This window comes from Falco naumanni, chromosome 5, assembly GCF_017639655.2.
Source record: "Falco naumanni isolate bFalNau1 chromosome 5, bFalNau1.pat, whole genome shotgun sequence".
Classification (NCBI taxonomy): domain Eukaryota; kingdom Metazoa; phylum Chordata; class Aves; order Falconiformes; family Falconidae; genus Falco; species Falco naumanni.
This window is the reverse complement of record NC_054058.1, coordinates 8,403,247-8,430,654: the sequence shown is the minus strand read 5'-3', so window position 1 is coordinate 8,430,654 and position 27,408 is coordinate 8,403,247. Positions and strand designations below refer to the sequence as shown.

General features: G+C 44.8%; 1 protein-coding gene across 1 annotated transcript; it reads right to left on the bottom strand.

The window, feature by feature from the left end:
* Positions 1 to 11,197: 11,197 nt before the first annotated feature.
* Positions 11,198 to 24,740, bottom strand: LOC121088609 (TRPM8 channel-associated factor 2-like). Its single transcript, XM_040594976.1, is given in 7 exon segments — positions 11,198 to 11,452; positions 12,467 to 12,798; positions 16,719 to 16,958; positions 17,459 to 17,579; positions 17,581 to 17,676; positions 18,032 to 18,056; positions 24,116 to 24,740. Coding segments are annotated over 7 exon segments (1,680 nt in total). The 5' UTR covers positions 24,727 to 24,740.
* Positions 24,741 to 27,408: the final 2,668 nt, after the last annotated feature.

Sequence of the window (27,408 nt, the reverse complement as noted above, 5' to 3'; positions counted from 1 at the left end):
CAGTCCCTGCATTTTGAACCAGGAAGCTGGGTGAAAAGGAAAAAAAGTTTATCAGATTAACATACTTCATGATGACATCTGCAGTCCTTGTTTTCTGGTGGACATCCTGACCACATCCCAACTGCCTGTCAGAACAAGACCTGGATTCTCACCACTCCTTGTCACATTAACTTTTCCTTTAGAAAGGAACTCAGGTCTGAGGATAGGGATGGAGCCACAGCAACATTCACTTCTGAGGATACATACACTGAAGACATGGTCTGACCAGAGCAAAAAAAACTCTGTTGTGGTTCAAACTTGAGATAGTTCTGGTTTTCCTCAAGAAACCCTGTGATGCCCAGTCTTTGAGATGCTGTCTTCAGCTGGGAAGACATCAGAAGAGCCATATTAGGACAGCCTGGGAATTCACCTCATTCTCCTGCACATTGCTATTTTTTGCAGAGGAAAGCACAGCCAGTTCTCCCTACTCACTCAGTCGTACTCTGCAAGTCTTAGAAATTTACCGCTGGGACTCAGGGCGGTGGTGTGCCCTGCTGGGTAGAAAGGGAGGTTGGTTTCCTTTTGCTACTGGCAAGCCCTGTGTCCATTGACAGCAGTATAAGCAAGAGGTGGAAACAAAATGTCAGGCATTACTGGGGAAAGAGAGAGAAGCAAGAGTGGGAAAGAAACAGCACTGCATTCTGTTTTCAGAAAATGTTTGGTAAAAAGTGTGTACCCTGTGTGATCTGGAATAGTTCTGCTTGTGCAGGTATTAAAGAAGGCATCCATTGTGCCCATGGATGGCATTAGGCAGGAGAAAGAGACCAGTGCAGGCACCAACATCTAGCTAGTAGGATCACGTGGAAGAGGAGCAGTGGTGCAGGGTCTGTCACAGTAACAGCGTATTTACCCTTTTGAAAAATTCCCTATTTCCTTGGAGAGAACTGGCATGTGCTGGCTTACCTTCCTGCTCCTCTGCTCAGAGGAATGACAGCAAAACCTCTGGGAGGTCACAGCAGTTGGTACTGACATCAGCTGGGCAGTGGACATGTAAAGCAGTGTTCATTATTAATCTGGTCAGGCTTATTAATTACATCTGTACACTGTGCATGCTGCTCTCTATGTTTAGTTCTGACAGCTGGTTCTTTTTTTATAGGATACACCTGACTTTCTTTATTAAACCGTGATCCTTGCCAAGTGAAGAAATAAAGTGAAATGTTTGTTTTTCATGACAACCATTGTCATTTTCTAAGGACTTTTCAATAAAAATTTTCCCCAAGGGTCTCTGATCTTTTTTTAGACAAAACAGAGATTTCCCCCCCTACTCTTTCTCACTTCTTCTCTTTTATCCCACCTTAAATTCTTCCGTGTTCCCTTACAACACTTATTCCTCCACTTATTTATGTTTCTTTGCACTCCTGCTGTCTCTCATACTGTTCCCACCTTTATTTCTCCTTTTCTTTTTAATTTGGTTTCCTTTTACCTTACCTTGCTAGACCACAGATGAGGAACGTACAATGTTGTTTTAGGAAATAAAACAGAGAAATGGCATTTAAAGGAGTTCTGACACTGGAAACACATGTTCTGGCTTTTAACAGTTTATAAGGAAAGAGGAAAGAGATTATTGAATATGTGCAACTTGCTCTGCCTAGATACATTAATAATGAGAAGTAGCACTCAACCAAAACTTTCATTCTGCAGTGACTTACTTTGATGGTACGTGGGATTTAAGCATTTTTACTTTTCTGTGATCCACTCCTATAGCTCTTAGAGGCCTGGGTAGGTCCCCACAGAAACGGTTACTAGATACACCCTTAGCAGAAGTCAGAAGGCAGCTCCTGCCCCAAAGACCTTGCAGTCTACATGCAACAGAAAAAGTAAAGGAGATGAAAAATAACAGTCAACTGACCTGAAACTGCTGTTTCTGAGCTGCAAGTTAGAAAGTGGCATAAGGGAACCACTCTCCTGTGAAAGGGCTTGCATTAGGTAGGATGAGCTTCCTACTGAACTGGAACTGCTACACTAGGAATCACGATTTCTACTGTGCTCCAGTACGCTACTGAAAGTAACCATTAGTCTGATAACTCACCGTCCTGAGCCACTGACACCTGCTGAGCAAGTCACAGATCAGGGAATAGAATGTCCCCTCAATGGTGGGTAGTGGTGGCCAGCAAGAGGTCTGTCTGTTTTGACCCCTGTTACATCAGTCTGGTTTTGCTACGCCAAAGAGTTCTCACTGCGCATCCCTGAACAGAGCATCCCTGCTTTGCCTCTTTCTTGCAGCTTGCATTGAGTAGCGAGTTGGTTTGGAACCTCCTGTTGGCTGCAAAATGCTCCTTGTACAGTGGGTGTGTGACCTCACAGGTAGCAGGCTGGCTGTGTTTGCCGTGCAACTTCTTAATGCCAAATTGTTCTTCAGCTAAAGTCAGGACTGGATGAGCCAAGATGGTCATCATGACAGTGGCCTGGCCACACTGCCTGGGAATGGCTAGGGATTTCTGCTCCACAGGGTGTTTGCATACATACCTTACCTTGAAAGGTTCATCATCCGGTATGAAGTAGGACTAGGCTAGCAAAAGCTTTAAGTTCCAATGTTTGCATTGCAACCAAAGACAACAGTCAGTCAAGGGGCAGTACGCTGCTGATGCACTTGTAACTTCTTGCAGGGGCATTGTTATAACTCTGCTTGTGATACTGGTTTAAGAATTTCTCATTTCCACGCTGGCAACTGATTCCCACCTCTGCTCTGAACTTAGGGGTCCCACCCCTGATGCTAATACAGCTGTCTACTGTGTTGTGTCTTGGATAATAATAATAAAAAAAAATAATCTGGGTCTAAAACCACTGCGCTTTTTTTTTTTAATGGACAAGAAAAATAATCCTCATTCTATAGTCAACCGGCTCAGTATTAGATCAGATATGTGCATATACATGGTTAATAGAAGGTCAGTTTGTTGAAATTTAGACAAAATATGTAAATATCTATAATGAAAAACAAGAAAAGATTTGAAGAACAGAGGATGTTATGAACAGTTAACAAAACTTGGCCTTGGGAGAAGGAATAGACACCATAAATATGTCAAACTGAGGCATAACAAGATAAGCTCAGGGAGAACCAAATGGTTGACGAGACCAAACAGAAGATTACTTGAACTATGTATGGACTATCCTAATTAGCATACTAAAAGATCCACCCTCGAACAAAGAAAGCCCCCTCCCCACAGATCATGCCTGGTGAAATAAAAGAGCACTGCACCTTTAAATGGAGACAAGGCTCGTAAGAACTAGTGAGAATTAAGTGTGACTGGATGTAATTGTAAACAATTGTTCAAAGTGTGTAAAGTGTTTTACCATCTCATGGTGTAAGGGTCTCCCGCACAGCAGAGATGTTTCTACTGTTCTGTCAGCTCATTGCTTGATCTGTCCCATACCTCTACACACCCTGCCCACCTTGTCCCACATGGGCTGGTTCAGAAGGAGACAGCTCCTCTCCAGGAAGGTCAACTCAGGTGTGAAGGAGCTGGAGAGGAAAAAGACCAGGAATAAGCTAAGATCTGCCCTAGCAGATAAGGTGAAAATGTGTGAAGCTCCTGGGTTTGCAAACCAAGCCACCTGAGCTCAGCTGCCAAAGGCCATTGTGTGGTATCCAGCAAGGGCCAGAACCAGACACGGCAGCAGTATCAGACTACCGTGGAAGGAGTATGTGAATTAAGCTTTTTTTTTTTCCTCTCTAGAAGGGGATTTCTTGGTCATGCAGCCAACTGATACTCAGTCATATATCTCAAAGCATCCATGAAGGTCTGGTCTGAGTGGTCGTTGGCCAAGGAATCCTGAAGATGGGAAAGCATAGTGCCAAAGCAATGTAGTTGTTTTGGAAGACAGTTGCTGCATGTGGTGCTTTCTTATCTACATTTTCTGTACTGTGAGACTGCAATACCAAGCTGTCCTGCCGTTTGGTACCTTTGATCGCACAGAGCATTTTAGGTGGCATTGAACAGCTGGAGGTGTTTAGTCCTACCCACTGCCAGCAGCAGGGCTATCTCAGAGGCTACATGAAGTTGCTTTTGTCCTTTTCCTGTTGAGTTGAGACAGTCTCAAGGATGAAGCTCACGCAGACCCACTGGCCGCGTGTTCCAGGGCCACACCACTCTCAGGGAAGAATTTTTTTTCTCGTACCTGATCCAACTTTCCCTTATGGCAATGCATGAAACTGCCTTTGCTGCTCTTCAGCATACTGACTTGGTGAGATGGAAGGGAATGTGTGGATTAATGAGCTTATGGAGAAGGAATTCCCACCGCCTGTGCCTTCTCAACTCCCTTTACAATGGACCACTAACACATATTTCCAGAGTGTCCAAATCTATTCACCGTTTCACAAAAGAGGAAATAAAAAAATATCTCTTCTGCTTTCCACCCCAAGCAGATGTAGGGGAAATCCTCTGCAGATGAGCAATCACAGGTCAAGGGTCCTTTCCATCCACCTCACTTATTGCAGACTTTTGTAGTGCCAGTTGCTCAGCGACTCCAAACTAGAACCGCTAGATAAAGCCATTTCCAGCTGTGGGCAACAATAATGCTTAAAGAAATTACCTAAGTGTTGCGATTGAGTTACAGCAGTCAGGAAATAACACAACACAAATAAAACAGCAAGCAGCAAAAAGCTTTACCATCGGTCAAACTCTACTGTCCATGCTGTTTCGCCATCCTCCAGAGGCCAGACCACACTCCTCCTTGTCTCTGCTTTATCCAGGTTTTTCTCCCACCCTCCTCAGAGCTATTTAACCGCTTTGCTGTAGGATCACAGCTGCACATCGTCAAAGCAAGGCCACAGCTGCACATCATCAATGGCAATCAACCCACTGTCTTCATTCCCCTACACCTAAGATGCGACTAAATTCAATTTCCATTCCAAAATGAAACAGTTGGATTATTATAGCTCTTCCAACAAGGACTGAGAGCCTCTTGGGGGAAAGGGATGTATTTCTTGGCTGGAAAGGGTCTACAGGGCAGGAGCGGGGGCACTGTCAGACCTGTGTGAATGGCCCAGAGCTGAAGCAGCAGGCAGCCTGCGAGGCAGAGGTTCCCTGGATCACAAAAAGCAGGGATGCAGCTGTCTGCAAGGGCCTTTGGCCAAAGGGGTGCCCAGCCTTCCTGCTGAGCTGGGGGCTGCTGCCTCAAGCCCTCCCAGGACCACGGCGGCCAGGGCTGCTGGACGCTTGTGCCTTTGTGCAGCTTGCGGGAGGCAGGGAGGAGATGGCAGGGCCATAGGAGGCACTCGGTGGGGGCCATGCAGGGGGCTGTCAGGGGGCAGGAGGAGGTCAGTGGAGCTGGGAGAGGCCTTGTGAGACCAGCAGCTGTGGGTGGGGAGAGACAGGGAAGGGAGGCAGGGGCAGAGGCGGCTGACCGGGATCTGCAGGGTGGAAAGTCCTCCCTTCATGGAGGAAACATCCTCCTCCTGCCACAGAAGAGAGACAAAGCCTCCTGTCTGTTCCCTCCACCCCTGCACAGCTAGCAGGGAAAGGACCAGCCAGCCCTGGGCCTTAAGGTTGTGCCACCAGAAGGTGAACAGGTCATGGCAGGCTGCTGCTGCATCGCGGGGGGTGGCCAGGGCTTCTGGCAGTTGTTCTTCACGGGGAACCGCCAAAGCTTGCGACAGGAGAACTGCAATGCAGAAGAAAACTTCTCCCACGGCCCATAGCCCTGAGGAGACAGCTTTTTAAAGCCGCAGCAGCGAAATGCAGCTACTTCATGTCACCAGATTATCCCAAAGCAGTTTCACCTGCTCAGCAGAAATTTTGGTTATTCTTCTGCCCAGAAAGGTTCATCTATCCCACACAGAAATATGCAGAGCAATCACCAGTTTGCATGGTCAGGTCCTGCATGACTACACCTGTGGCAGACACATCTGCCTCAGAGGGTTTCTGGCAGTGCCCATCAGTTGCCCACAGGGTTAGGCTGGCTGAGAGACACTGCGAGACCTTCTGCACGTGACAGAGACACAATTTGAGCTGGCTTAGCAGAAGGTAGGCTGAACAAAGCTCCTGAATAGAGGCTACGAGGCAAGCCTCTGCTTCCCTGTTGATACTTTTCAAATTCATTAAAAGATGTTAGAAACTACTGCTGTTCCCGGCTGGAAACAGGTACATCTCCAATAGGGCCAAAGCAATCAACAGAAGTTTGGCTCTTCATTGCCCAAAAGCTGAATCTTTGCTGTCACAGGTTTGCACGCAAGAGGAACCACTTCCTCATTCCTGTTTGGACAAACTTGCTGGATCCATAGCATTCACACCAAAACTGCAAAGTTTAGCAGTGGTGGTCTCATTTGCCCTGTATCACTTCGCAAGAACATCTGTGTCTAAGCAGCCTCTTCTAGAACATGTTTAGACATTTTCAAGAAGTCTTCACATGGTAGGATGGCCATCCTACACTGTCACATCTTAAATGTTTGAAATTTGCTTAAAGAATAATGCTTTCTTCATTCCAAGATGGTGAACCAGGCCACCTCAGCCTCTCCTCTTTTGGCATAATAAGAGCCATGATTCAGGGTTTCCCCAAGTCCTTTCTCATCAAATTCCCTTAAAAGAGCCAGGGTGGTCTCTCTTGCTGTAGCTCAACATCCAGGAGACCCAAAGAATCCTTCACAGATATTTTCCTGGAGTGCCATGAATGTGACAGGCTCTCAAGGAAAACCAGGCAATTCCTATTTCCATTCTGGCATGTTAATCCTTTCACAAACACAATAAATCCTCCTTGTCTATATGATTAAATACCTCTGGGTACCAGCCTCTGTGAGAAGCAAATGCCCTTGCATCAGAAGGGAATTATTATGAACATGATATTGCAAAGATGGAGCTGGATCTGGATCTGGAGGGGTGGGAAGAGTCTCAGAATAACATAGACAGGTGTCTCTTCTTTGCCCCAAGAAGACTTTCTCTCAGCACAGCTTTTACTGTTACAGCAGAAAGACTTCATTGCAAGTGAGGAGAACGAACTCTTTCACACATGCATCAGCACCCAGATACACACATGCCTGACATCCTCTTCAGCCCTGCTTACTGCTGGTGTGTCCTGACAAATGGTTTCCATCATGGAGTATACACACATCGCAATGTGGCATGCCCAGTGGCTGCAGTCTTCTGCTTCCTCCGCACGCAGACCGATGCAGAAGTTTACTTCTTTGCTGCCCGTGACAAGTACTGAGACCCAAACAGAAAAGGAAATTCTGCTAAAACATAAACCCAGCTCTTCAGCAGAGGCAGGGCTTGAGCAGACAAGAGTCTCTGCAGGTTGACTGTGGGACTGAGGGTGAAGGCAGCCCTAAGAGAGAGGGTCCAGGTCGGGAGCAAGGTGGGGGGTGTAGGATGCCACCAGAACTGCTGAGCTCTGTAGTTACCTTCTCAGCACCTGTACAGGTCAGGTGGGAGCCCATCCCGTTGCAGTTCTTGTTCTCATTGCTGGAACATTGTGTCAGACAATACGCAGGACTAGCTGACTTGAAGTCCTCTTCAGCTGATGGACAGCAGATCCTGCCTTGCCCTGTGCATGGAGGACAAGCACAGACCAAGCACCAGTGATTTCCATGGGATATCCCATAGTCCCTGGGAACCACACAGAATCGTTTCCTCCCTGTGTCTAAGCATTTGCTATCCTATGTTTAGGTCTTTGCTGAGACTGGGATAAAATATGGGTTATGAGAAGATCTTCCTAATACATTTAGCAGCTCCAGCTACATCAACAAGCTGATTATTGTGTATGTAACCTCTCATGGAAATCTGTGCCTGCAAAAACCAGTAGTATCTCAATGTAATCAGACTCATCTGTCACTATTTCTCCAATCCCTGACTTGAAATGCAGTCTGTTGCTTTCCTTTGTCCTTATCTCCTCCCTCGTAGTTGACTCTTCCTCTGTTTTTAAGAACAACAATTTTGAGTGGGGAGATGTGGGAGCAAGTTATCCACCTGACTAACATAGGAGGTGTTAAGAAGAGATGATCTACATCAGTCCTGGTAAGCAACTTTTGCTCATCAGGTATCTTAAAGACACAGTCTCTGCCACTCTTAGGTACTGCAGCAAAGCTTTGAGCTCTTTGCAATTTCAGGTCCATGCAGAAGATATGGAAGAGGACAAGGAGTAGAAATCTTAATAAAAAGGGAAAAAACCCTTTTTTGGTTAACTTCTCTAGTTAACCCAATGTTCTCTGGTGATGCCACATGCAGAAGTACCATGGGTCACTTCCATCAGCAGGACTCTTGCCAGTTCATCTTCCCTCCTTTCCATGCTGGCTGCTGGGAAGCCATTCTAGTGCATGGCACTGTTCACCTGGTGAAAGAAGGAAGGGTGGTACGGGCCAGGTCGGGATGAGCATGCTGTGGGACAGATTAACGTTGTCCTTTCTCCCTGCCTGAAGAGTTGCTGAAGCGGAGGCCATATGGTGTGGCTGCACCCCAGAGCCAAAATATTATGAGTCATTTCTGAAATCCTGATAGTTTTGCAGTTCTGGAAAGCAAGTCGGGGTGGCTTCCCGTTTGCAGAGCGCTGCGTGCTTTGCTGCTGGAGTGCTGAGGTTTTCAGCCATCCCTCCACAGCTACTGAACTCACCAAAGAGTTATTAAAGCAAATGAAAGCAGTGGATGAAAACTGTCCAAGTAACAAACACCATCACACTGTTAACGGGAGCAGACCTCCCTCGCTCTGGGTAGTTCCAAAGAACAGTTATCGATGACTTGTAGCCACATGAGAACAAGCATCCGTGCTTCCTGCACAAACATTCAAGTGCCATACAACAAAATGAACATAACTGTGAGGGAGGTTCATGTCTACACCAAAACCATGCCTGTACTGCAGCTGCAACCCCTTTCTGATCAAATGCCTACCCGTGTCTGTAAGCCAGGCTAGCAGTTCAGGCAGTTCTGGCAAGAAGCAGGCAGAGGGGCACAGTATTTATTGCTTCAACAAGGCAGCCTGTGCAGTCCTATCTCTCCTGCGACTGGTAAGTGGTCAGGGCAACCACAGAGCTGCCATTGTCATATATTTTCCTTCTGGCACAGCCGTATGGGCAGGAGAATATCCCATATTTCTGCTAGGCATGAGGGCTGAGTAGTGGTAGAGCACTGCTGGCTTCATGGAGGTGCAACAGAGCTGGTGTGGTTTAGAGCACAGGGGACCTAGATCTTCAGCCATCCCAGGGGTGTCCCAGGACAGCTGTATTATTAATGCCCATCAACCAAAGCAGTACAGAGCTGAGGTGCTAACCTGCTCCTGCAGTTCACTTTTGGATCTCCTAGACAGACTCAAGGTAAGTGGGAAATTTCTTAAAAGTGGTCTTTGGATCGGAAGGGGTTGGATCCTCTGCTGTAGGGAACTGAGGACGCCCCATCTGCCAACCTGATACATCATCTGGGCAGGTTTGCTGTTTGCCAGGGTCTTGCATTTATGATGTTGTGGAAAGATTGTCAACACTTGTCTGGCCTTTAGACTATTACACCCTGCTGCTCTTCCATGTGGGCAATGATGGTACTGCCAGGGGAGACCTGGCGCATATCAAGAACTACATGGCTCGGGGAACAAGGGACAAAGTCCAAGGGGATGGGAGCCCAAGAAATATTCTCCTTGATCCTGCCAGTGAGGGTGAAAGGTCTGAGGAGGAATGGATGGATTCTGTGGGCAAACAACTGGTTATGCAGCTGGCATTGGTGTTTGGCACCAAGAAATGTTGTTTTGTTATGATCCCAGTACGAAAGGCACTCACACTCTTTAAAGTACCAGCTAAAATGTTATTTACCAGAGATAAAACTATGAAGAATGGATAGTACAGATAATGTTATGTCCCTTTGGATGCCGGGAATCCTGAGCTGTGCAGCACTGAACTGTCCTCTGATCAGGTCACAGGATACTGAGCAGGTCCCACCTCTGCAAAGGGTTACCTCATTTTGCTCCTCTGAACTCTTAAAGGATTTTATTACAGGGAAAACAACTCTATTCATAATTTCTTCTTTTTTTCTTTATGCTTTACTGTAGAGAAGGGAGTAAGTCCAATTTTCTGGGATATTTAAAAGTAGCTTTGTGGAAAATTTTCAAACATCGAGGTTGAGGAGATAATCATGCACACCGTTAGGTTTTAGTTCTTGAGAATCAGATCAAAAAGTCTTGAGCTCTTTTTCAGCTTAGAATCCCCCAAACTTCAAAACAGAATAGTTGTAGGGCCTTGCCAGAGAAAAAAAAAATCATAGCATTTGTACATTTGGCTTCAAAGTATAGAACGAAGGTTTTCAAGTTCAGGGTGGTTAAAGGATTTGGGGGAACTTTCTGGATAATGTGCTATTGGATATACATGTAAATGATTTGTATTATTAGTGCAGGTCACTTCATTGACTTTGGATTGCTCATAGATTTGGCATATGTTTATCGGGGCACAGAGAAAAGAAATGATTGATGCTTGTATCCCTTACTTCCCAACTCCTTTGCTGGGATGAAGCTGGGAAGAATCTGCTCAGCTATGGCCCATGAGATTTGGAGGAGCTGCAGAGAGTGTCCAGCTCTGTCACTGATGTCCCTTGGGGTGTGTGTCAGTGGTCTTAAACTGCAAGATCAAGAATTCTGTAACATTTGCTTGAAAAAGAAACCACAGCCACAAGACAAGCAACTGCTTGGCTCAGGATCTTGAAATGCAGCATAAAAACTGGCTTGTGCTACAGTCTGTGTTTTAACATAGGGGGAATTCAGGTGTAGCATTTAAGAACAGGCCATCGATCTGTTTATTTAGATTTGAGATCAAAATAGACCATAGTAAAAACAGTCCAGCGCTGCTTTCCTGTAAACATATTCAAACCTGTGAGGTGAGGCAACTGCTGTCTTAGATCCTTAGACAGAGCAAGTTGCTATAATTTTACTTCAGATAACTGCAGATATATTCTAGCTGAGGATCAAGGTGGTAAATTCACTGCCTGGACTCTGTTTTACTTCTGACACGAGCTAAAGCAGCAGTTTCTTACTACACAGCTACCAACTCTGAAAGCACAGCATGAAGGCAACCTCTTCCAAAACATTAAATGAAGTTCAAGGCCCTGTTGGGAAGTAGTGGGACCCTAACACACAAAGGCAGGCTTGGGAGGGAGCTAAGAACAATCTCTTCTATCACAAGTACAATTTAGAGCTGCTTCTTAGATTCATTACAGTTCCATAGCATCCAAACACCATTTAAAACTGCTGCAGAGCACCATCATATTTCCATTTTCATGAGCAAAAACCTGCTTAGGAGATGCACTGCTTCATTAGATCGTCTGACCAGCTGGGGAAAGGCTCTCCTCAGTGGCCATCCCCAGGATTTAAAGAAAGGAGTCAAATTCTTCTTCACCAGATGAGAAAAGGTTTCTGCCCACAGATTCATTTTTAAGTCATTATCATCTGGGAGTTCAGACATATTTTGGTATTCAAAATATTTAATTAAGGCTTCCCAATCAAAAGCCTCTTGCACCTATAAATCATAAGAAAAGCGAAACAGTACAAAATATATGTATGGAAGTTTAGAATTACTCTACCTGCATTCTTTACTAAATTCAGTTTCTGATTTTTTACAGGATATTTTTCTTTCTTTTTTATAAGTGTAGCTACCTGACAAATTCTAAATGCCTACTGAAGAATCAGAGTCGCCCTTTAACACCATCAGACTATTCAACACGCCTGTGTTTCTAATATTCACACAAACCCCCAAATCAAGTATTTATATAAATGATTTTCATCCTGGAGGGCATGGCTGTGCTTACAAACTTCATTGCTACTCTTTTCTTTTGCAGTTGTTACAATTGTTCAAAACAAGATTGATACAAGTATCCACCCATGTCTCCATGCTTATAAGTATGCATATGTGTAATATCTCTGCATATTTAGAATGCATAAGACTGTCTTCTTGCAGCACAAAATACAGGCTCCCTGCTTGGTGACTCTGCACTCAGTGTTTGTAGTCAGTTAATCCTGGGGACTCCTGAATGAACTATTGCACCAACAAAACTGAAAGACTGGCTTAAACTGGAAAAAAAAAAGGAAAAAAAAAAGAAAAAAGAAAAAAATAAGAAACCAGTATCGAAGATGAGAAGTCATGGTCGGTAATGGCTAAAGGCTGTGGTTTACGTAGTTTACCATTGCATCCCAAACCAGTACACTCCACAGGCTTTTACACTGTGCTGAGATCACAAATTACTCAGAACAAGTACATTTGTTGGGGACTGCTTCAAAAACATTTCCCTGCAGCCCTGGGTCTCCTGGTGAAGTGTGCTACTCAGGGACAGATCATGACTGACTCATGTTGGTTTGTGGAATCTTATGAGCTGACACATAAAGACACTGTTGGAGACTAATAGAGTCAACAGAGAGAGATAATCTGGGGTAGGCATCAAGTGGCTGCAGAAAGTGAGGAAAAGGAAAGGAGCAGTCCAGATTTTAAATTACCAGTTTGTAAACCTTTTGCAGGCTTAACTTGCCTGCAGATCACCTGCAGGTATGTCTCCAGGGCAGTAAATACTTCCCAGTACTTCAGCTGTGATCCATTTTCAAGGTAATCTCGAATCTTCTTTCTAAGTTCTAGTGCGAGTGCATTATGGGCCTTATCTTTTGGGATGCCCAACACAGTCTTATTCACATAAACAGACCAGAGACTGCAGGTGGCTTTGGAGGCGTGAGGGGAAAACTGTTCAGATTGCTGCTGGTTGTGGCCCAGCTCATGAATGGCACCCCAAAGGCCATTGGCTTCAAGGGACCGAACACCCACCACCTCTGTCACTGACTTCAAATGATGCGTGACTGGGTTGCCAGCATGCATCCAACCTGCAGGGAAGGCAAACCACAAACAGTCTTGGCAATCTGCCTGGGAAAGCTTATGGCTAGAACACAGGATGAAAATAATTCTCTTTACATTAACTCATTCTTTGAGCTGTTTGTCACGAGTGGATGCTACTCATTACGTGCTTCCACTCCCTCTGCTGGCCTATCAAATGTATCAACCACAAGCAAAAGTTTAACGTGCATATTATATGCTTTTCTGCTTCACTTCCACTCCTCGGCATTATATACCACAAAGAGCAAAAAAGGCCAAATTACTTTTGCCAGAGCTATGGACACTGCAGATGACCTTACTCCCAGCTACAGGAGTGGAGAGGAGGTGTGGAAATCCAATCCTGTCTATACAAGAATTTTCTGTTGACACTGGTGCTTTCGTATTTTCAGATCTGGCAAGGAAGACACTGTTGCCAGGACAGTTTGTATCCTTGTACAGCCAAATAACTGTATGGCTTGTGTTGATGAAAATGACCCCAGCACCCTCCCCAGCTCTCCCTAGAAACTCTGTGATCTAAGTTCTGGCTCTATAGGAAATACATGGGGGAAAAATATAATGATAAGCAGCAGACACAATTAAAGTAGAAAAATGGATTATTTTTTCCTGAAATGCTTCCAAAGAACAAGCAGATCTTAATGTTGAAGGCAGGGGACTAAAATGTTTCACTGCAAAATTCTGTCAGGGCCCTGAGTGCACCAAAAGGCATTAATGGCCTTGAGGAGCCCCACTTGGGGATTCCACCTACACCTCCTGTCAGTGGCCCCAGGGGCCACGTTTCAGCTCAGCCCTGGGCTGTCAGTCCCTGCCTGAGCTATGTTGTAGGTGTGTTTGTCTCCAGCTCTGTCACAGCCATGCCTGTGTCTGGCCATGGACCCTGTTGATCCAGTCCCTGATCCACGGTCTGACTTCCTCACGGGATTTCAGATGTGCCTCATCACGACGGGCCTGCCTGGTAATCCTGGTTACCATCACTGGACCTGACTGAGCCGTGGATTGATTTCTTTGCTTCACCACAGACCTGCCTCATTCCTGAACACTTGTCGGGCAACCTGGACTCTCAGCTGACCCTGGCTGTTGTGCCAGCTCTGCCCTGCTTGCCTCACTTAGGTGTTGTGGGATGGCCCCTGTCCTGCTGGCTGTGTCGCTGCCATTTCTCCCGGCTCCCTGTCCCCCAGCCAGCATCCTCCACTGTACCCTGGCAATGTCTGTTGTACCAGAAAGCAAAACAGGAACAAAAAAAAATATTTTTTTAGATATTTTTGTGTGTGTGTGAAGGCAGATTTTTCTCAGTGTTTTTAGCAAGACAGCTCTTTACTATTGAAAAATATTCCACAGTTCAGCTTCAGCTAGAACTTGCTGCTGCTGGCCACAGTTACTACCTCACTATAACTGTCATCCCTTTGGTTGCAGTTACGCTGTTTGTCATGCTGCTTGTAAAAATCTTTTTTCAGAAAAGACAAACAGACTTACCATACTCCTTAGTATCTCCCATGAGTTTCTCAGTATTGCTGACTACAATAACCAGCTTTAAAAATCATGTTTCAGTAGCTTTTCATAGAAATTTACTATCTTTATTTCTTTTTCTTTCAGTGCCAATTCAATAGGCTCAATGGATCCTTCACTGGTTTTTTACAGCTCCAGCACAGTGCAGGGAGGATACAGAGCCATTCGCATCTCTGAAACGGTGCTACTCTCCACTTATTTCAGCAGGCACGATAGAAGCTGGAAGAGTTTTATATGTTGGGTTCTGCCAGTGTGGCCTTTGATGGACACAGCTGTCTATCATCACATGGTGAGTAGCTGTGCAGAAGGCTGGAATACATTCAGAGACGGAGCCACATAAATCAATAATTCAGAAGTCTTTGTTTCTAAGTGCAACTTCACTCAGAGAATGGCAGCTACCTGAACAACAACTGTTTCTTCAGGCAGCTTCTCAGTCGGTGCAAACTCATTTGAAAGATCTGATTCATAGCAGCTGTGAATCAAGTCTGCATGCCTTCAGGGTCATGCTGGTTTTTAAGGCTCAAGGGAAGGGAAAACTAGTGGCTTTAAAGTTCACCTCAACCTGTACACATCCAAGGATTTTAAACTCTGGTATTTGGAAATCGGTTCTTCCTGTGCGTCAGTAAAAATTACTGCAGAACAGCCACTTGTGTCGGTGCAAAACCTACCCGTTGGCCTGGGTCAGACACATGCCATGGCTAGCTTACTGGGCTTGCGGGGTCGATACAGCTAAAACAAAGCAGGGAAAGGGATGGACTCTGCTCTCTGACATGCACTGCCAGATGAACTGCTTGCTCATCCTTTATACCTGTACACAATTATTCATGACAATTACGTTACCTTTGTGTCCTGTGTCTGAATTTTCAAATAGAGCTGTCACTAATGGTCAGAGTGAATAGGAAAAATGTAATACTCCCGTGTTCCCCTGTTGATCTTGAGGGGTTAGCAGTTACAAAAAGTAGCAACTGACATGTAATCTAAACACAATTGTTGCAGAGTCACTCTCAGATTACAACTTCACTGTTAAATTCAGAGCCATAGGTGGCCAGATGCAATGATTGATTACTCCAATAAAATCCTTCTTACATGAGGATATACCTGGAACAGAATATGCAGCATGGCAACATAGCACCTATGTATCATGGAATCATGGAATGGTTTGGGTTGGAAGGGACCTTTAAAGGCCATCTAGTTCAACCCCCCTGCAATAAGCAGGGACATCTTCAACTTAATCAGGTTGCTCAGAGCCCCGTCCAACCTGACCTTGAATGTTTCTAGGGCTGGGGCATCTACCACCTCTTTGGGAAACCTGTTCTAGTATTTCACCGTCCTCACCATAAAAAATTTCTTCCTTATACCTAGTCTGAATCTACCCTCCTTTACTTTAAAACCATTACCCCTTGTCCTGTTGCTACTGGCCCTGCTAAAAAGTCTCCCCTATCCTTCTTAGAAGCCCCCTTTAAGTATTGAAAGGGGGCTTGTTATTTATTTTGGGTTTATTTCACTAGTGATTATAATTAACTGGTTATTAATAACTGAAGTGCAAGTTGTTTACACTTGAGCCAGCCTCTCTTGAATTAGTGCTACTTGACTGACAGCTGCTACACCACGTGAGTTAAGCTGCTAGAGCTGTGGATTATTGACAGAGTGGTGGCCTGGGAAGCTGATGAACTGATCAGTTCCAGTGGTAGAAAACACCTCCAGTGTTACAATCAAGTAAAGCTAAAAGCATCCTCCAATCCTACTGAGAAAAGTGCAATACTTGAACAAAGATTAATTGCAAATAATGGTGAGATTTGGCCTTTAGGAGCCTCCTTGCCACTCCTAACAGGCTTCAGTTCTACTGGTCTAGCGAATTGTCTTTAAGCAGCACGTTTCTAATGACAGATAACAAAATGCTGCTTACAATAAACTTTCCCCCCCACCCCTTCCCTTATTTCTTGACTGATGTAAGTGATGCTATGCCTGCTGCATAGGGTCTTATTACATAGTAGGTTGCCTGTGCATCAGTTAAATGCCTCGATTTAAGTTTCAAGATCTTGTTTGTCCTGCCTAAAACAGCTAGCTCCGTGTCCCTTCTTTCTGTTGCTATTAGCATAAACCCATTCCCACCGTAATAACAGTAACGTGACACTATACACATCATTTGGTGGCTAGCCTGTCTCCCTGCACTGTGTTTTACCCTGGGATAGCCTCAGGTTTAGCAGCAGAATGTGTTACCTTTCTGTACAACCTCTTGACATTCACAGAAGATTCTTACTTTCACAAAGGGTCTCCTTGAATTTGGTGGGATTAATCTGCTGATTTGAGGATCTGCGTGATCTTGTGGTGATGTTACTGCCTTGTGTATTTCCCTTATAAATACCCATCACAGGTAAAGACAAAATGTTCTAATTATTATACTTGCCATGAGATATATGGACATCTGCCACCATCCTCTCTGGCCTTGGAAAAGTTGCTGGGATGACTGCCAGTCTGGCTATTGCATACATCATCTTGTTGCAGATGGAAAGCAGACTCTCTGGGTTGTTCATGTGGCGTACATCAGCAGCTGGTACTGTCAGGATGATGTCCTCTGTGGCCAGCTCAGCCCAGGGGGCCGGGTAATGACAGATGGTTGACTGCCAGGCAGAGACGTCGGTTTCCCCTAATTCAGCATTCAGGTGAAAAAAGGTAGGCAATTTAGAAAGAAGTTTTAAGTGTGACTAGAGAGGAGAATCACTACATAGCTAAAACTCTCTGCATAGCCTCAGAAACAAGTTAATCTAGACATAACTGGACTTCACTGAATCAGGGGGAGAACCTGAGATTCTGGTGAGGGGTCCAGTCATCTTTGGTGACCCTATGTCTACTGTCACTGCAAGGGGTTGATGACATTAATTTTTGAATATCAAGCCACTTTGAAGGTGTCTCAGAAATGCTTATACTGGCAACATGGACAGAGATTAATTCCTAAATGCAAGTCCTACCAATATACTTTCTGCACTGAGAAATACAAAGCTTTATGCAAAGGCTTTCCTGGGGCATTATTTATTCTGAGGTCTTTTCCATGCATGACCACAAAAAACCAGGAAAACGTAGGCAAGCAGTCAATACAGAAATACTTCTTTACTCCCCTGCCTGTAGTTAGGTTTTGGGACCGCTTACCAAACCAGAAGAATGGAGCCTGCACCGCTGCTTTAACTGTGACTGATATTTGACCTAAAGTTCTCTCCTTTGGCACTATGCCATATATGAGGCCACCCCACAGACTAGAGACTTCCATGGAGTTTTTTTCAACTTATAACTAACTTCTTTACCACCAAGGGAGGCTGCTTCAGGTCTGCAGCATAGCTGAGGACATCAGCGTGACAGCTAATCTGCACCTGGTGGGGACCAATGGTCACCAAAAGGCACTGCAACTTGGTCAGGCTTGAGTAGCTCCACTCCAAATTCGGTGTGTTCTGTAGCTGCCATAGGCTCTTGTCTCAGCAGGGAAAGACAACAGTATACTACCATATGGAACATTCTTCATGTCGGCACAGGCATCAATCAGATGAAAAAGGCATGAAAGAATTCAAGGGCAGACTTAAGCCCCATGAAGAATAAAATGGAAATGCTGGATCAACTGTCAAAGAAAAGCAGAATTCTCTTTCTACAGCTCTGTTTGAAAGGAGGGATTTCATTGGTTTTGAAGAAATTTCGAAGTTGGTTGGCCCCAGTTTTAGCACCCTTACTTACCATCACAGCTACCACAGCTGTGCTGCTATGAATGGATCAGCACCAAGGTGAAAAGCAGAGCACGAGCAGAGATTGTCCTGATATAAAATGAGTGAGAAGAAAGGAAGGTGGTGAAGGGGATAATGTCCCCATTTATAATTCACCTGTGTTCCATGCGCTCTCTGAAACACTGTAATGCTCCCATGGGCCAGCCATCAGTGACTGAAGAAGTCCCTGGTTTCCAGACTAGTTATTCCCAGTTCTTCCTAAATTTTTATGTATATATATATATATATAAATGTACATATTTTTAAATATAAAATAGGACAATTATCTGCCTAAATAATTGTCCTATTGTCCCTTCAAAGAGAAAAAACAACTCACCCTGCTATGCGATAATACTGTCTGGACAACTACCTCTACAGTAGTGTTTATCCCTTTCCACTTACAATAATGTAAGGACTGGTTTCAGAGTCAAGATATAAACCCCAGAAAAATATTTTTTGATAGTGTGAGTGTTTGTCCTAATGACAAAGGTAATAAAACTTGAAAGAAAACAGCTTGGAGGCCTTGAAATGAGGCAGGATGATAGCAGAAGGTAGCAAGGTGGGGCAAGTGAGATATTTTTACAGTGGGCAGAAAGATCTATTAGTCTCCTCCACATAGACAACATTCAATTTTATTATTTCTCATCCTATTTAATGTCAATACAGGGATTATTCCGTTAATCTTGAAAGCAACAGTATAGGTATTTGTCTTGTTTGACCTCTGCCTTCTCTAGGGGAATGGAGTAGAGCACAGAGGTGGTATGAGACCAATGTGAGATGACCACAGTACAGACCAGATGAAAATCAGAGGTGTGTCCATTACAGCTGCATAGGGCAGTCATTTTTTTAGGACAGAAGTGAGTGTAACTTGAGAAATGTGGAAAGATGTTTATGATAGGAGAAACTTGGGGAGAAATTGTTTGTGACTTAGTAAGGCCAAGACAAACTTCAAAGAAATGAGAACAGAAACAAAGAAAGTTCTTCTGACTGTAATGAGAAACAAAGGCAAATGTTCACCTCCAGGTTAGCTACAACAGCAGAAGCAGGAAAATGCAGAGTGACTACTCTTCTGGGAGGAACAGAAAGCCCAGTGCTTCTCCATGCTTCAGGATCTTAGAAAGAATCACAAGCATTATCAAATAGAAACACGTAAGTCGTATGATAGCCTTCAAGTTACAGATAAAATTCAGCAGCTTCAATTCTAATCCTAATAAACTAATTTTCTGAGGCTTTCACCTTTGTGCTGAATCCTTCCCCATCTGACCAACAGCTAACTCTGAATCTTCTTTGAAAAGTTACAATTCTTAATGATTTATAGGGAATTGAGAAAATGCAAGGAAATTTCAGACTAAACTATCAAGATAACCCTGCCCAACTGTCACATCATAAAAGTTAGTTCAGTTGGATAAGCTTGGCATCAAGGTGACCTTTCTGTTAAATTTTATTTAAAAACAAAAACCCCAACAAATATCAGAAGTGACGTTTGTTTCTGAAAAGAATGGAGGGCAATCTCCAAAATCTGTGATTTTATATGTCCATTTTATTTTTATTTTGTCCAACTAGAAACACTCCATAACAGTGTGGCATTTTTTCTTTCCAGAGAAGCTCTCCTCAAGCAAGACAAAATACCCAGCTTCATGCAATAACATCTTCAGGTAATGTCATTGCACCTGAATTTGCACCTGAATTTGACAAAGAGCAGTAGTGGTACTTTATATTGAGCAACAAGTTAAATCACTTCCTCTGGAAACATTTATGTGTGAGCCATGTGTCTGGTCAGCTCCTCTACTGCAAAATCAAAAATTTATTCATCATCTGACCAAAACTGTACCCAACAGAAGATCAAATGATTAATATACCAGCACCCATTATAAGACTGAGGCATTTCTGACTACACGGTGAGCATGCAATCTGGGACAGGAAGGAAGCAGAGAGATTTAGGCTATTATATTTATAGAGTACTCCGGGCAGCCTGATTCCATTCCATAGTTTTGGTGCTGCTGAAGAAGGAAAGAGAAAAATATGCCCTACCTTAATTTCTTCCATTGATCTGAACAGTTACAGTTGGAGAAGTAGTCATTTCTGGAAGATTTTTGTTGGGAGCACATATTCATTTCTATACATCAAGGAAGTTGTCATAGAGCTCTGCGATGTTGATTAAAACCATTTCCAGAGCTGCCTTTGACTGGGCTGTCAGCACTGACCCTGGAAAAGTACTAGTTCAGTCATCTCCTCCTGGACAGAGCAGACAGCTAGGGAGGTCTGAGCTGGAATCCTCAGGAACACTGTTGAGGCCTGTGCTAATTTCTTGAGCCAGGAGGAAGGTGGCTTCAGAGCTTCTTTCTTTTTGTGGTTTTCCCAAAATTGGGAGAGTGCCTTGCAGAAGTGGTACTGTGAGAAAACCTCATCAGGATGTGAGACTGGCTGACTTGATGCTAGTGTGTTATTGCCTAAGATACCACCTCCAAAATGTTGTAGTATTTTGTTCCCATGCATCCCAGCAATGGCACTCTCAACAGCATTCCCTGCTGTTCCCAGGACCATGCCTGTTCTCCAACCAGCAGACCACCACCCCTTGGAGAAAAGACATGAATCTTCACCTTCTCACCACTGTAGGCTTTGCAGCAGTACACACTCAGGTTTTCCTTAAGATCTGTTAGTTTGCAAGGGAACTTCTCCTGGCTTAGGAGAGAGAAAAAATCCTGTAGATGACCACAACTTGTCCTCCCTTCCCAGCATTAAGCCAATCAATGACATTGAGGATAAAGGTGTTAATCGCTGATACCTGGAAAAAGTTTTCACAAGTGAGTACCACAACTTGGCCCCTGCCACAGTGTGCAGCTGCAAGGAATGCCTGGTGGGAGGCATTCATAGCAATGGGAAACACTAATGCACAATGGATGAGTAGATGGGAGGGGACACTGCCATATTCAGTTTTGCATTTGGTAACTCCCTTCAAAAGGAATTCTTTTTTTTTTTTTCTTTTTTTTTTTTTTTTCCCCACCCAATTCATGTCTGGAAAAGCAAAAGAAATCCTTGTCATCCAGACTTGATTTATAAGTGCTGAAAGCTGTACTCATCTTTGCCCTGTTAGTAGTGGAACACTCCTTGTTTCAAGAAGTTATCAAGGAAAATATAGTAATCTCTGTCAAAAGAGGCTTGAAGGTTAACCCAACAGATATCACCAAGTGGCAGCAATGTTAAAATTATAGGGATCACCAGCTTTCCTTAAGCATGGTATCAATTGAATTCCAGGCAAGAATGGTGCTGTGTCTTTGTGACTCATGTCATATTTTTCTGCAATGGGCTAAGACGCTACCACCCACAGAGGGTGGCTCTGTCCTTTACAAGAAGTTGTTGTCCCCAGGGCACAGAATCCATGAGATGAGCCAAGCACTTCCTAATCCTTTCCAATGCAAAGGCAGGCATGCACCTCAAAACATTCACAGCAATAGCTTCAACTAATCCACTTGATTTTGCTTTCAGAAAGTCTAGAGGCTCTGACACTCTTCTAACAATTCAGCTTTAAGGTGGTGACCTCCAGCACAGAGCAAATGGAAACCAGGTAGCAAAACGTTAAAACTATGGGATTTTTTGCAAAGTTGCAGAGTCATCTGCTCTCTTGCTATTCTCTTTACCACAGGCTTCAGTAGAAACTTTAGCCTTCGTCGCCTGCCTGCCTCCCCATCCTGGGATATAAGGATAATTTTCTCCATCATAATAGTGGTTAAACACTGAAAAGATGCCAAGACAGGTTGTGGAATCTCTGTCCCTGGAGATATTCAGTACCTGACTAGGCAAAGCCCTAAGCAACCTGCTCTAGGTGGCCCTGCTTTGAGCAGACATGGGAGCAACTGACCTCCAGAGGTCCCTTCCAACCTCAGCTATTCCATGATTCAGTTTTCCATCAGCATGTTCCAAATGTATTGGCAGTGCAGAACATGTGAAAAATTAATGTGAAGACAATGGCTTATTGCCTCAGCAGAGCTGCCTCCTGAGCACAGTCTTATCATGACATGGTCTATTATCCTTGTCTGAACATAGCTCTGAGACAGAGATGAAGCTGTAATATATTCTTCCTCATGTAGCAGTATAAGGTCCAATTACAGAACTTCAAATTCCCACCTTATTTATCAGAAATTCCCTGAAGAATTATCATCACTTTCAAGAACTTCTGATGAGAAAAGAAATTACCTTACTCTAATAGTCTAAGGTCACCTGCCTAGTCGACGAAGGGCAGGTGGTGGATGTAGTTTTTCTGGATTTTAGTAAGGCTTTTGATACGGTCCCTCACAGCATCCTTCTGGACAAGTTCTACAGCTGTGAGATGAACAGGTCCACAGTGTGCTGGATGAAGGCTCAAGGGTAGAGCTCAGAGGGTTGTGCTGAATGGGGTTACATCTGGCTGGTGGCCAGTCACCAGCCAAGTCCTTCAGGGGTCCATTCTAGAGCCAATTCTCCTCCATATTTTTATCAATGATCTGGTTGCAGGAGTTGACATTAGCCAGTTTGCTGAAGATGCTAAACTGGGAGGTGCTGTTGACTCTCTGGAGGGACAAGAAGCCTTGCAGAGGGATCTGGATACATTGCAGCATTGGGCGATCATCCACGGCATGAAATCTAACAAGAAAAAATGCTGGATTCTGCACCTGGGATGAAGTAACACTGAGCACAAGGATAAGGTGGGAGAGGAGTGGCTGGAGCGCGGCCCTGCAGAAGGACCGGGGGTGCTGGCCGGCAGCAGGCTCAGCGTGAGGCAGCAGGGTGCCCTGGCAGCCAGGGGGGCAAACAGCACCCTGGGGTGCATCAAACAGCATCACCAGCCGGGCAAGAGAGGTGACTGTCCCGCTGCGTTCAGCGTTGGTGCGGCCTCACCTCAAGCGGTGTGTGCAGTCCCGGGCCCCACAATTTAAGAAGGATGTGCAGGTCCTGGACTGCAGCCAGAGGAGGGCAACGAAGCTGGTGGAAGGGCTGGAAAGAATGTCCTGTGAGGAGTGGCCAAGGACTCTGGGTTTGTCTAGTTTGGAGAAAAGGAGGCTGAGGGGTGAGCTCCTTGCTCTCTACGGCTTCCTGAGGAGGGGAAGTGGAGAGGGCAGTGATGGTCTCTTCTCCCTGGGATCCAGTGACAGGATGCGTGGGAATGGTCCAAAGCTGTGTCAGGGGAGGTTCAGACTGGACATGAGGAAGCATTTCTTTACCGAGAGGGTGGTCAGACACCGCAACAGCTTCCTAGAGGGGTGGTCGATGCCCCACGCCTGTCGGTGTTTCAGAGGCATTTGGACAATGCCCTTACTAACATGCTTTGACTTTTGGTCAGCCCTGAGGTGGTCAGGCAGTTGGACTAGGTGATCCCTTCCAGCTGGAACTATTCTGTTCTATTCTATTCTATTCGCAGCACTGGGCAGGAAAGGATCACCTGTGCTGAGTCTAGTTGTCCCCCCTATCAGACATCTATGCAATATACAATCTACTGGGGAATGCACAGCTAGATCATGGACCCTCTGTGCACAGAACCCAAGACTCATGGATCCGCACAGTATCTACCCCAGGTTCCCAGGGACTTTGAAATGCACCCTGAGGTGCAACAACACCCTGTAACAAAGCTAAGAACTATGCTTAGTTTTAATGCCTTAAAGTTTACACCACGCCACAGGAGATTTGCAGGAAAGATAAAGGTCATCTTTTGTGTCCCAAGTCCTGCATCAAGAAGGATTTAAATACCTCAGGAAGTGGCCCCATAGTTGTGCTGTTGACACAGTGGGGAAAAAATACTGTGTGTGTCATTGCATTGCAGATCAGACCCAACCAGAAGTTTCTTCCAGAACAGTCATCTGTTGAACATTTTAACATGGAGCACATGAGCCAAACTACTTGGTAGTTTCTCAATAATCTGTAGCAGCACCTTCAGCTCCTGCATATCCATCTCTATTCATGGTCATTTCTTTAGGGGGGCAGGGAGAAGAGATATTTTTCATTCCAGCAGGCTAATAGCAGCAAACCCAAGGCAGAATAAACACTATATACAATCTAAAGACAGCACAAATATTTAAATACTCACTGCGTGATCAGAAGTATCCTTGACATTCCTTTGGACACTGAGAAAGTGCCAGTCTCTCCCTCACTGCCTATGAAATATATGCCAGCCACGCTGGTCACCTGGTTCCCAGGGAACTCCAACAGCACCTTCTCCTTGCCATGTTGACTAGCCCAGTGCCAGGCCTGGCCTCCAACCAGCAGCCCTCCCCCCCCCGCCACAAAGCCAACCAGGTCTTTCGCCCGCGCGCTGCCATAGGCGTCCATACAGTACACCCCCAGCGAGGGGCTGAGCTCTGCCCCCGCCTGCACTGCGGTGCCAGCCCTGAGCAACAGCTGGGAGAGGGAATCCAGATGAGGATGGACCCCAACCAGGGCCTCGGGGGAAGGCTTGAGCCACTCCACAGCATTTCTGAGGAACTGGGAGAACTTGGAGGCCTTCAAGATTCCTTCATGGGAAACAACCACCATCCGGCCCTTCCCATAACAATATTCTGCAATTAGCCCATTGGTACTCACCAGCAACGGGAAGGCTTCATCTCCAGTAAGCAACAGCTCATATGGATGATAGTTTGTTGTGAACTCAGATGAATTAACATCTTCCACCAGAGAGGCACAGGCTGCTGTGGAATCCATCCGACACACCTCTTGTTAATGAGTACTGAAAGAGAAAGGAAGGGAAGCACTGCTTAGGTTAGAAGCCACATTTGAAATGTTTAACATATTTAAGCTATTGAGATATATACCAGCTATGCTATTCTACAGTCCCATGAGGAACCTCTATCCCCAAGTGGTGCACAAATATATGGCCCAGGAGTAACGTGAGTCAGGAAAATACGACAGGAAGGAGGGAACATTACATGGCTACTAGTCCCACAATAAGCCCAACAGACATGTTAGGAAATGTACATTGAAGACACAATTCCAGTTAAGCCTTTCTATATTCTTCTGCCTGTGAGTGTCTGAATAGGTACGAAACTGCTTTACAACACTGACATGTCTGGAGCTGTACAACAACCCCAATAATTTTTTCATTAGATAAAATGTAGATTTCAGATTACTAGTTCTAGCCACAAGCTATTGTGCTTCCACGGCTCAATTTTAAGAGGAAGTCTGGCATCCCAGAGAGGCAAAGGCCTTCAGTTATCTCTAAGAGTGTAGGACATTGTGTTCACCTGTCTGGCAGAGGTGGAAGCAGTGGCTCTCACGCCATTGTACACCTGCTGTCAGAATGCGTTGCACTCAATGAAAATTATATAGACTTAAAGGAACATGCCTTATATACAGAGTAAAGAATTTCTTGTTGGTCTCATTAGTGCCTTGACAGGGTGTCACATTAAGAAGGGGGGTTTCCTCAAACCCTTTATGTCAGATCAGCCTGTCCGTTTCCCAGGAGAGATGAGACCCTTGTGCCTGCCCAGCCTGCCCGCTGCCTGCGCTGTGACAGCCCGCTGTATCAGAGGGGATGTGACCAACCTATGCAGGGACCCCCGCTGACAGCGTCACTCAGTCAAATCCCTCACAACAATGACTCAAACCTCCAGAGACTTGTACAAAATGAACTTCAGCTGAAGATTTTTATTGCAAGTTTGTGACGGAGTAAGGTTTGAAGATTGCCGGTGATGACACACTGACTGCAAAACAAGCTTAGAACGATTCACCTAATAACAGCTAGCATGAGTTAGCCAAAAAATTAAGTTCTTACCCAGCAGGCGTCCCTGTGGGGGAGAAGACAGGTTCAGCCTGCCAGCTGATCCCAGAAGTTACAATGGAGTCTTCCCTAACTTCTGCCCTCAGTTGCCCACTTTTACACTTCATAGTACATTGCGTATTCATTATCATACACACGACTGGTTACAAGTTTCTCACTTCCAATATAAATTAGTACGCATCCTCAGATAGCACTATGGAAGTTTTTCGCTAACTCCACATGCTCTCCAGGTGGGGTTTTGCCCTCTTTTGGGGGGGCTATTTGAGTCAGAGGTCATGATCTCCCACTACCACAATTACCTTTGTCCTACTTTCAACTAAGTTTCTGTTGATGCATGGGGGTCATGACACCTTATCAGCTTGTCAGCCAGAACACACAGCTTTAGGGGGTGGGTCAGCTTGACCTAACCTTGTGACACTAAATCAGAGTGTGGTATTTTGGGAGTTTAGGCAACAATTTCCCCCCTTTAGATTTATTTCAGTCCAGGGCCAGTCCATTTTCTTTACATTTAGGTGAAGTTTGAGTGACACATTTTTGCTACTGATTGGTATCATGTACCCAGTGAAGTGTTAGTACCCTGGAGGCGGCTAACTTTGGGATGGAGGCGTGCATTAGTATTACAATGACATTATTTCATTTAAGGAAAGCAATTTTGCCACAGTGGTCAGATCAGCAGCAGACACCATCTCATAGATTCTTTATATGACAACTGCTATGCAGCTTATCAGACCACCAGGTCTCCTTTCCTGCAGGGAGTACAACAGAGCCTGGCCGAGGCGTTTCCACTCTGCTCCACCCTCCGTTACTCCTGCCAGCGCATGCTGAGGTGTCAGGGTGTACTGCTTAGGGAGCCGTGGTAAAGTAGATTCCATGCATGCCAACCATCCTGAAAGTGATAGCTCTATTTTACCCTAAAAAGCTTTCTGTAATACCACACTTCTGTTAGGTCCCGATTATCTCTAATACCCCCCCAAAGTAATTTTCCCACACAGGGTAATTACAACAAGGCAAAAATATTTATCCAGTTAAATTGATAACTAACATATATAATACAAATTATTTCATTATTGCTAAATCCCAGTAATGATACAGTTAAACCTGATATACATAGGTTCTCCAGTATCTAACCATTTCCCCAGTGCTGGGTCCTGATGTGCAGTTGTGCTAGTCTTTTCTCAGAAGAGATGGTTTGCAGGGAGCCGTTAATATCCTGAGTTCTTTGCTGGGAAGAATTCAATGAAAGAAAGGAGAAGGCTCTTCCTCCTTGGTCTTAGGTCCTCTTGGAGTTATTTTTATACTTGTCAAACAACGCATTTCTCACTGGCCCATGGGTCAGTTACATGATGACCACTTAGTAATGTTAGACCTCTACCATATCTGATAAATATGCAGAATCATTGTTAAGCTATAGGAGACAGGCCTCCCAAGTCTTTCCTGACACTTATAAATTTCTGAAGTTATAACTAAAAGAGACCTGTGGCCACACAAGACACTGGTGAGTCTTGAGCTATTAAATTAGTACAAGGCCTGTGAATTGCCTCTAGCAATAGCAACAATGCATTTACTGAGCAACCTGTTCCAGAACATAATGTATGGAGTGCTGAAGA